Source organism: Mchenga conophoros, linkage group LG17, assembly GCF_057382185.1.
Source record: "Mchenga conophoros isolate Kocher_MC1m ecotype Shallow Benthic linkage group LG17, M_conophoros_male_GT1.1, whole genome shotgun sequence".
In the NCBI taxonomy this organism is placed as follows: domain Eukaryota; kingdom Metazoa; phylum Chordata; class Actinopteri; order Cichliformes; family Cichlidae; genus Mchenga; species Mchenga conophoros.
Genome location: NC_140542.1, coordinates 20,224,239 through 20,234,433, shown reverse-complemented (window position 1 = coordinate 20,234,433; position 10,195 = coordinate 20,224,239). Strand labels below are relative to the sequence as shown.

The 10,195-nt window shown below is 40.3% G+C and overlaps 1 protein-coding gene across 1 annotated transcript; it reads right to left on the bottom strand.

Annotated features, from left to right (window-relative positions):
* Positions 1–3,224: 3,224 nt before the first annotated feature.
* Positions 3,225–5,610, bottom strand: LOC146555400 (uncharacterized). The gene is made up of 3 exons (XM_085251083.1): positions 5,408–5,610; positions 3,601–3,883; positions 3,225–3,509 (listed from the first exon to the last, which is right to left on the bottom strand). Exons 1-3 carry the CDS (start codon positions 5,608–5,610, stop codon positions 3,225–3,227), a joined length of 771 nt encoding a protein of 256 aa, XP_085107209.1.
* Positions 5,611–10,195: the final 4,585 nt, after the last annotated feature.

Sequence of the window (10,195 nt, the reverse complement as noted above, 5' to 3'; positions counted from 1 at the left end):
TACAAGGATCCAAACTTCAAGTATTGGTGTTTATTCACACTCATCAAAACCAAGACAAAGTCAGAACACAAAATAGGAATTTCACAAAAAAAAAGGAGAAAAAAAAGACAATCAGCCTACATCATGTCGTCTTTCTGGGTCCAGCCACAAAATTTCGTCCACATCGCATGCGATATCCTCCAGTCCAAGGCACCGGGGAAAATATCTCCTTGAATGCCATATCCAGGCCTGACATGATGCCTGGTCAATATCTCCACATGCCTCCTCCATTGCCTGTAAAAGGGCTACCTGTTGATGAGGATGACGGTCGTACACTTTCCAGCGCCAGGCAGAGAAGAACTCCTCGATGGGATTTACAGTTTTTTCTGATTGCTTAAGCACATTTTTTGTAACTATTGGCTAATTTTTGCAAAACTCTTCACACAAATAAGAAAACCTGTCACCCAATAATCAAAACATTGTAGTTCTCTTGCAAAAGCAAACACAGCTAGATTAACTCTTCACACCTTCGTAAAAATGGTGTTTCCGTATCAAACAGTACACACAAGCCATCATCTACTAAGCACACAATGCGCCAACTGCACACTGATGGTATGAATACAAAACACATTTGGCTTTTGCTTTCTCTGTGCACAAGGTAGGCTATGTTAGTTTGAGCTCATACTTCTGTCATAGATCCATAAGCATAGAGGGATCCAAACTTCAATCCACTATTTTGACACCAGAAATGTCTTGGTTGGTAACTGTATGTCCACATGTACAGTAATGTTCACATTCAAAAGCATTCCAGTAAAAAGCAAACAAGTTTTTGTTTCTTTACTGTTTACTACAGGAGGTACAGTAGAAACATGGTATGATAGGACAGAGAAAGTTTTACAGTATTGCTTACAGTGAACAAAATATCCATGAAACACACAAGAGCATTCTGAACAAAAAAACAACAGCAAAAAGCCAAGATAAAAAGGGGGGGAGGGGGGCTAAAAAAAGGCAAAAAATTTGCATCTAATCTCTGCGATCTTCAGGGTTAGGCCACATGTTTTCATCAACATCACATCTGATGTTATCCAAGTCAATGCACCTGGGATAAAACCGCCTGGTATGTCGGATCCACCCTTGGCAATCGTCAACTGTGATGTCCCTGGAGCCAGCATCCATGGCTTCAAGGAGGGACATCTGGTCATGTGGCTGATGGTCATAAACCTTCCACCTCCATGCAGAAAAGAACTCCTCTATGGGGTTGAGGAAAGGTGAATAGGGTGGAAGGAAGAGACTTACCAGTCTTGGGTGGACTTCAAACCATGTTGTTATTGCTTGCGAGTGATGGAAAGCCACATTGTCCCAGGTAATTACAAAGGTCCTCATGTTTTCACCCTCCTGACCCTGCTCTGGAACCAGGCGCTGCACACATGGTAATGTTTGCCCCTCTCTGTCCTGGCACATCAACTGTGGCCCTTTTTCCAATTACATTTCGTCCACGTCGACGCCTTTTGGCCAGATTGAATCCTGCCTCATCGATGTATATGAATTCATGAGGGGCCTGGTTGGCCTCCAATTCCATAACTCTCTGAAACAAAGTTCATGTAAGTCATGTTATTACTGTATACCATACTGTACTGTAACCTAGTATTGTGTAGGTTACCTACTTGCAAAGTGCAAAGCTTATAGAACTGGACATTGGATTGAATATACACTATACCTGGACATATTGTCGTCGTAGCTCCTTGACCCTCTCACTGTTCCTCTCAAAGGGAACAGTGTAGAGCTGCTTCATCCGCACTCTGTGTTTGGACAATGTCCGCGTAATGGTTGTGAGGCTGATTCTATCGATATTGTCAAATATCTCATGGTCCGCCACAATTCTAGTTTGAATTTCACGCAGTTTTATTGCATTATTTGCAGTAACCATTTCTACAATGGCAAGCTCCTGATCATTACTGAGGAGCTTTCCTCTTCCCCCAGAGGGTGGAAGACGTTGCATTCTTTAGAAAGACAAAAAATTCAACATATGCATTACTGTATGACCATATTGACATGTCAAGTGAGAATAGAAACAATCCATGTAAAATGCAATACTTACCTGTTGGTTTGTTGAAAGATGCGTATAATGGAGGCAACCGTTGACCGCCTCAAATTGGGCTGCATTCTTTCACCAGCCTCTCTTAGTGAAAGACCATGGTTGATTACATGGTCAATGATAGTGGCACGAATTTCATCACTGACTACTGTTCTTGCAGCCCTTGGAATGCCACCACCACGCATTCTTACACCTCTACCTTGCCCTCTCCTTGGGCCTGCTCTTCTCCCTGGGCCCCTTGCTCTTACTCTTCCTCGACCAGACATTACAGTGTTTGTCTTTTTTTTGTTTCCAAAAACATCACTCCTCAAGGTCTTGCCTTATAAACCCCACTGAGTCTAAGCCAGAATGGAAGAAGCTGTGGTTGGCCCAATTTACCAAACATAAATCAGCTGTGTGTCAATTATTCAATTGTTTGTTTATTATCAGCTGAGATATATTTTTGATATTGATATTGTTTTTGTACTGATATCATTGCAGAAGCAGAGGTTTTTATACTGTATCTAAGGTTTGGAATATTGTTTTTGCTATTGTGGGATGTTGTGTGTTAACATTCGTAGATACTACAAAAACAGTCCATAATTTTGTTGGGAGGTATAGCTTGTCTGTTAAGAAAATGTAAGCATTGTGGAAATGTGTTCACTGACTGCATATTGGGTGAACACGACATGAAATGTGTGAATGGTATGGCCACAACAGACCGATTCTGTGCTAATTGTGTTTAGAGTTTTGCAAATGTGACAACTGTTTGGACAAACGCTTGTTCGCGACTGAAAAAATCTGTAATGATAGCCATACATGTGTATACTTTTGCTAGGAGTGTGTTGGAAATTTGGTAATTGAGTGTTGTGCAGTGAATTGTGCTTACAGTTTTGCAAAGTGTGTGTTACAAAATTGCAAACTGAGTGCAAAGCAGTTTTTGTGCTTTTAGTTTTGCAAACTCAGTGAGTGGTTTTGCTATAAGTCTGAATAGTTTTAGAGATTGTGCTACAGGAATCACAGTTAGGGTTTAAGCATTCAGAAAAAACTGTAAGAATGGAGAGCATGGAGGGAGGTTGAGTGCCATGAAGGATGGGTGGTCTGTAAACCAGTTGCGGACCAAAGCAGCCCTATGGAAGCTAATATTGTCCCATATGATGACATATCGGGTCTACCCTGGTCTCTGAACAGTGAGCATGTCATGTAAGGTGTCCAGGAATGCAATAATGTGTGCAGTGTTGTATGGGCCTATGGTTGCATAATGGTGAACAACACCATTTTGGCTTATAGCTGCAGACATGGTTATGTTACTACCATGTTGTCCTGGGACATTGATGATGGCACGGTGTCCAATAATGTTCCTGCCACATCTCCTGGTTTTACTGAGGTTAAAACCGGCCTCATCTACAAAAAGTAGCTCATGTCCCATTGCATCTGCTTCTAGTTCCATCACTCTCTGGACAAGACAAAACAAATGCAACACATCAGGCCCATGCACAGCACTACAGTATGCACTTCCAAATTCAGAACCAATGACACTAGCTTACCTGCACGTAGTCATATCGCAGTTGCTTTACACGTTCTATGTTTCTCTCGAAAGGAACTCTGTAAATTTGCTTCATTCTTATTCTGTTGCGCGCAAGTACACGACTTAGTGCAGAAATGCTTGCACTGTGTATATTTTGAAAGATGGTGTCATTATCAATTATGCGCTGCTGTATTTCGTGCAGTCTTATTGCATTATTGGCAATCACCATGTTCACTATATGGGTCTCTTGCTCTGGAGTGAACATTCTGCCTCTGCCCCCAACATCTGGACGTCTAGCAATTCTGTAAAGTAACAATTTCAGTATTTTTGCATGTATGGTACTGTTGTGTTTCTCATTAGAGTATGGCAGTGCTACAAAGTACTTACCGATTCTCATTTTGAAATGTCCTAATGATGCTTGCCACAGTGTAGCGGCTCAGTTTAGGCTGAACCCGTTGGCCAGCTTCCCTCAGGGTCATCCCATGGTTGATGACATGGTCCACTATTGTAGCTCTGATGTCATCAGTTATTCTGTTTCTTACTCTTCTTACCCTTCCTCTTTCCCCTCCTCGTCCTCTTCTTGCTCCTCCTTGTCCTCTTCCTCTAACTTCCTCTAACCCTCTTGCTTGTTCACCTCCACGTCCTCTTCCTCCAACTTCTTCACCTCCACGTTCTCTCCCTCGGCCTCCTCTGATTCTCACTCTTCTCACTCTTACTGCTCCTTCCATTGTACTCCACATAGACAGCTTACCTGTGGCCTGTTTATAGTGCTTAGGCTGATTGCAAAGTGGACTAATTATCTAAAACAGTTTTCACATGTGAACGTGTGCCAGACAGTTGGCAAAATAGTGTTAATGATAGCCATACATGTGTATAATTTTGCTTGGAGTGTGTTGGAAATTTGGTAATTGAGTGTAAGCAGTGAGTTGTGTTTAAAGTTCTGCAAAAAGAGTGCTGTGCAGTGAATTGTGCCTACAGTTTTGCAAGTGTGTGTTACAAAATTGCAAACTGAGTGCAAAGCAGTGTTTGTGCTTTTAGTTTTGCAAACTCAGTGAGTGGTTTTGCTATAAGTATTAACAGTTTTAGGAATTGTGCTATAAGAATCACAGTTAGGGTTAAAGCCTTCAGAAAAAACTGTAATATAGCATCCACCATCTCCTGCTTGCATATTTCTGAAAACATCTTAGTGGTGTGGCAGCCACGAGTGAGCCAGCCCTGCAAACCCTGTGGATGGACGATGCAGTGGACAGTGGGAGGAAGCATCCTAAAGCTCTCTTTGCAGACCACCCTGTGTGATTCTCCACTCGCTGACCAGAAAAGACAAACCGCAGGTCTCAGTTGCAGCACCCCCTCCATGTCTGATCTTCAGCAACACTGCCAGAGACTTCCTGTAATCTATTACAGTTGTTCAAGAAACGGTCCAGGAACAGGTCACTCGGGTTAATCCTGTGTGAACAACTGAAAATATTGTTTTTCCATCTTTACATACTGTGTATTTGAAATATTCATGTTTAATTGTTATTGTTATTTATTTATTGCTATCAAATAAATATCCATGTAATATTGTTCAAAGTTAGCATTATGTTCATACATGTTAAAAATGCCTGTAAATCAAATTGAGTTCAGTGACAATTACTGTTTGTTTGAATCAATTTATTAATAACATAAAACCTTTAAACTAATGCAACACATATAACAATGTAACAAATATATTCAAATAAATAAATGTCTCAATACATAACTCATTTGGGAACTAATCTTTCTAGAAGTGAACACAGTCTGTCCATCCTCTCCCTGCTCCCCTCTCCTCAGCCCCTCTTTGCTGCCTCATGTCCTCTCTGATGAGGTCTAGCAGCTCATCATTCCTGTCTCTTTTCCTCCTTCTCCCTGTCGTAGGTGGCTGAGCCGCTTCGTCATTGCTGTCGTTTTGGTCACCCACTGCTGTGCTTGTCCCTGGGGTGTCCTCAGGGAGAGAGGACATTAGGACAGGAGGCTTAATGGAAGGCATCTGTCCTATCACCTCATCCATGAGGGCAAACTAGGGCCAAGTAGCAGCAGTGGGCTTCCCACTGACTCCCTCTCCTGAGCCTGGATACTTGCAATCCTAAAGGCAGAGGAAATCAAAAATGATAGCAGGCAAATAAAAACACCACAGTAACTCTTAGTAATTGCACATTTATTAACTTGTGTTCTTAAGAATTATCTTCTTGATAACACACATATGTACTTTGTATTTTGAGTTATCTCATGTCTTCTGGCCTGCAAGGGGGTGACTTTCCCCTGCAGGCCCATCTTCTCCAGAATTGTCCTGACCACAGACAACAAATAAGAGAAGAAAGGAAACCGTGGCAACTATGTTAATCCCTAAATCAAAAGTTTTCACAGCAGAACACCAGAGGAACACCGTCTGGACATCACAGGTTCTGTACAGCAGCGGTCTGTGAGTCGTTTGGTACCGGGCCACGAGAGTTGAGGCTCCGCTGTGAAATTTATGGTTTTCAGGGTTATTATCTTTAACTCGGTTTCCCTGGGTCTTTCCCTTGTTGTAGCTGTGTGTCTTATTTTGAAAGAAATATTTACACGTTACCATAGCGACCAGAGAGTATTAAGCGGCAGAGAGGAGGATGTTACTCTCAATGTTGAGGCATTTTCAGGATGACGCTGCTAATAAAGTTACACAATTAGACAGTACATTCACGTTTATTATATTTACAAAATACCACAGTTTTTGTCTTGGTCGGATCATTTTATGTGGTTGTATTCATCCGCGATACCTTAAAGGCCGCTCTGTGTCTGACATAAACAGGTCTGTGGTGCAAAAAAGGTTGGGGACCGCTGCTGTACAGCGTGAAGGTTAATAGGACCGTACTCATATGAATATGATGTGTTAATTTATTTATTCTTGTACATCCAAGCCGTAGTGGCCCAATTCTTCACCCCAGTGAAGAGGTGATTGTTTTCTCCTCGTTTTAATAAATTAAGCCGTTTGGTCTTTGTTCCCCACAACATGTCACCAATTCGAAAAAATCTAAATTAGCTGTATGTAAGTGGCAATACATGAAAAATTGCGGGACCCGCGATACAAGCTGGTTTACGGTTATTTTAAATAAAAGAAACATGTCTATGCAGATGCCCAAAGCTTAACAACACAACAGCTATAACAATTTAAGTTTTGTACAACCAGATGTTCATATACTTACATTTGAAAGTGTTTTCCTCTCCTGCTTCGACCACCATCGTTATCAGAAACAAATCTCCTCTATGACCCGCAATGAATCCTGGGATATAGTAGGACATGAAGGATACATCGGACCCATCCTTAGAATTCAGGGCAAATTTATGCTGCTCACCCCTGTCCTTGGTTTCTTTCTTTATTCCTTTCACTGCCTCGATCACCTGCTTCGACACTCATCCGCAAACATCCTTTATTTCAACACATACGCACCATGCGCTCAACGGCAGCACATTTACATCAGTCAGACAGCGCACACAGTCATATAAGATACACACACACTTAAGCCAAGCCTACTCATATTAGTAACTATGCATACACAAAGTCAGACTCAGGGAGCATCTCGCCACACATTTTTTCTCTCTCTCCTTCTCCTTATTTATGAACAAGTGACATATTCTCTCCACCTGTCTAAGCGACGCACACAGCATACATCCCTAGTTATACACAAACATCTATGGGTACACTGAGGTTCATTACATGGAATATAAATGGAGCTGGCTCCAGAGAAAAGAGGTTAAAAATATTTAACCAACTCAAAAAACTACAGACAGATGTTGTCCTTTTACAAGAGACCCACAGACCTCTTAGAGGTTCGAATGAACTTAAAACACCTGAGTTTCCCAATGTGTTCTCAGCTTGTTATAATTCTAGACAAAGGGGAGTAGCAATTTTAATACATAAAAATATTAATTTCACAGTACTCGATACAGTTATAGATCCAGAGGGCAGATTCTTAATCATTAAACTATCTATACTTGATACAAAGCTATGTATTGCAAGTGTATATGGTCCAAATGTTGATGATCCCTCATTCTTTCACGGTTTTTTCAGTGCACTCTCTGAACACTTAGATGGCACACTTGTTCTTGGAGGCGATCTCAACCTTGGACTAAATGAAGACATGGATAGGCTCAATACAGCGGGAACTCAGCGTAATTGGCAGTCCACAAATATAATCAAACAGTATATGAGTGACTTTGGTCTTTGCGATGCATGGCGCTCCCTTCACCCCACCAGTAAGGAATATACTTTTTTCTCACATGTCCACCACTCCTACTCTCGTCTGGATTATTTTTTGGTCAGCAGCTCACTGCTGAACGACATTTCAGACACTGAGATTCACCCTATAGCTGTCAGCGATCATAGTCCTGTATCTTTAACACTAATGCACAAGAATAATACTACGCCAAGAAAAAACTGGAGATTTAATATATCACTACTTAAAGATGAAGACTTTATTAAATATTTTAAAAAAGAGTGGACTTCATATTTAGACTTTAATGACACTCCCGAAACATCAGCTTCTGTTCTGTGGGAAGCAGGGAAAGCTGTGATGAGAGGTAAAATAATTTCTTTCTCATCACATAAAAAGAAAAAAGAAAACAAAAATATTCAGGAATTAGAAAAAAAACATCAAATCACTAGAAGAAGCCTACGCGTCCCACCAAGATCAGGAAACATTGAACAAAATACGCAAAACAAAACTAGAATTAAATGAGATAATTGATAAAAAAAAAAAAAAATTCTTAGTACAAAGACTACGCCTACAAAATTATGAACATGGTAATAAATCCGGTCAATTTCTAGCAAACCAGCTAAAAATAAATAAAGAAAAAACAACTATATGTGCTGTTCAAGATTCATCTGGGAACACAATATATGATCCGATACAAATAAACAACATTTTCAAGGATTTCTATAAAACGTTGTATTCACCACAAATAAACCCATCTAAAAAAGAAATTGATCAGTTTTTGGACAACATAACTCTTCCAAAATTATTAGACACTCAAGCAATGGCACTGGATTCACCACTGACACCAGGTGAACTCCAGGAAGCCCTGATAAGTATGCACAATAATAAGGCTCCAGGTCCAGATGGCTTTCCTGCAGAATTCTACAAAGAATTCTGGTTGATTCTAGCACCAGTTTTCTACAGAACGTTGTTGGAAATTAAAGAAAAGGGCAGACTTCCATCAAATATGAATTCTGCAAACATTAATCTCCTGCTAAAACCAGGCAAAGACCCTGTATATCCCTCAAGCTATCGTCCAATATCCCTTATAAATGTAGACCTTAAAATAATCTGTAAAGCTCTCTCAAAGAGACTGGAGAAAATAACCCCCCTCTTAATTCATCCTGACCAAACTGGTTTCATAAAAGGTAGGCACTCATCAACAAATACACGTAGATTACTTAATTTGATAGACTACTCATACAGTAAAAACCTAGAAACTACAATATTCTCTTTAGACGCAGAAAAAGCATTTGACAGAGTTTACTGGAAATTTCTATTTGCAACTTTACACAAATTTGGTTTTGGATCCTCTTTCATCAACTGGTTAAAAATATTATATAATTCCCCAACAGCTTGTGTTAGAACAAATGACCAGACATCCTCCAGCTTCTGTCTCTTGAGGGGCACCAGGCAGGGATGCCCACTCTCCCCTTCACTGTTTGCAATTTTTATTGAAACACTAGCAGCAGCAATTAGACAGAATTCAGTAATTAAGGGCATAAAATGCAAGAACGTGGAACATAAAATCAGCCTTTATGCGGATGATGTGTTACTCTTTCTCCAAAATTCACAAACCAATATCTCTGGGGTGATTGAATTGATAAACTCTTTTGCAAGAATATCAGATTACTCAATTAACTGGTCAAAATCTACAGTTCTACCGATTAATTGCTCCCTCCATAATTCCTCTTCTACACCACTGCAATCGGGAAATCGTTAGCTTCATAGCATAAGTGCCTAAGTCATTGACTTAGTCAAATGACTTAGGCAATTATGCTATGAAGCTAACGAAATATAAAATATTTAGGTATTAATGTTTCTCCCAAGCTTGCAGATCTAACTAAATTAAACCATATCCCACTTTTAAAGAAGGTAGAAGATGATCTGGCTAGATGGAAATGTCTACCCATATCACTCATGGGAAGGGTTGCCGCTATAAAAATGATGGTCTTACCAAAAATAAATGATTTATTCTCAATGATCCCAACTAAACCGCCACAAGATTGGTTCAGATCGCTAGATTCATGTATGTCCAAATTCCTTTGGAAAAATAAACCCCCACGTATAAGCTTAAAAACACTACAAAAGACCAAGGATAAAGGAGGACTAGAACTGCCTAACTTTCAGCACTACTTCTTAGCCAACAGGCTTCAGTTTATCTCAGGATGGCTAAAACATACCCTCTTAGATGAACCTTGGCTAGATGTAGAACAAGCACTTTGCAATAATCTAGAGATCTCAGACCTACCATTTATCAGCTCAAACATCCAACGACATGAATGCTTTAAAAGCATCAACATCAGCTCTTCTCTGACAACATGGTGGGAGTTTCTAAAATTGACGGCGTCTTCATTAATCCCA

Coding starts and splice junctions, on each gene's coding strand:
- LOC146555400 (XM_085251083.1), bottom strand. CDS start 5,610: ATGGATGAGGTGATAGGACAGATGCCTTCCATTAAGCCTCCTGTCCTA. Junction 3,884..5,407: donor CTCATCAGAGAGGACATGAG/GCAGCAAAGAGG, acceptor GTTACTTTACAG/AATTGCTAGACGTCCAGATG. Junction 3,510..3,600: donor TGCGATATGACTACGTGCAG/GTAAGCTAGTGT, acceptor TGTCTTGTCCAG/AGAGTGATGGAACTAGAAGC.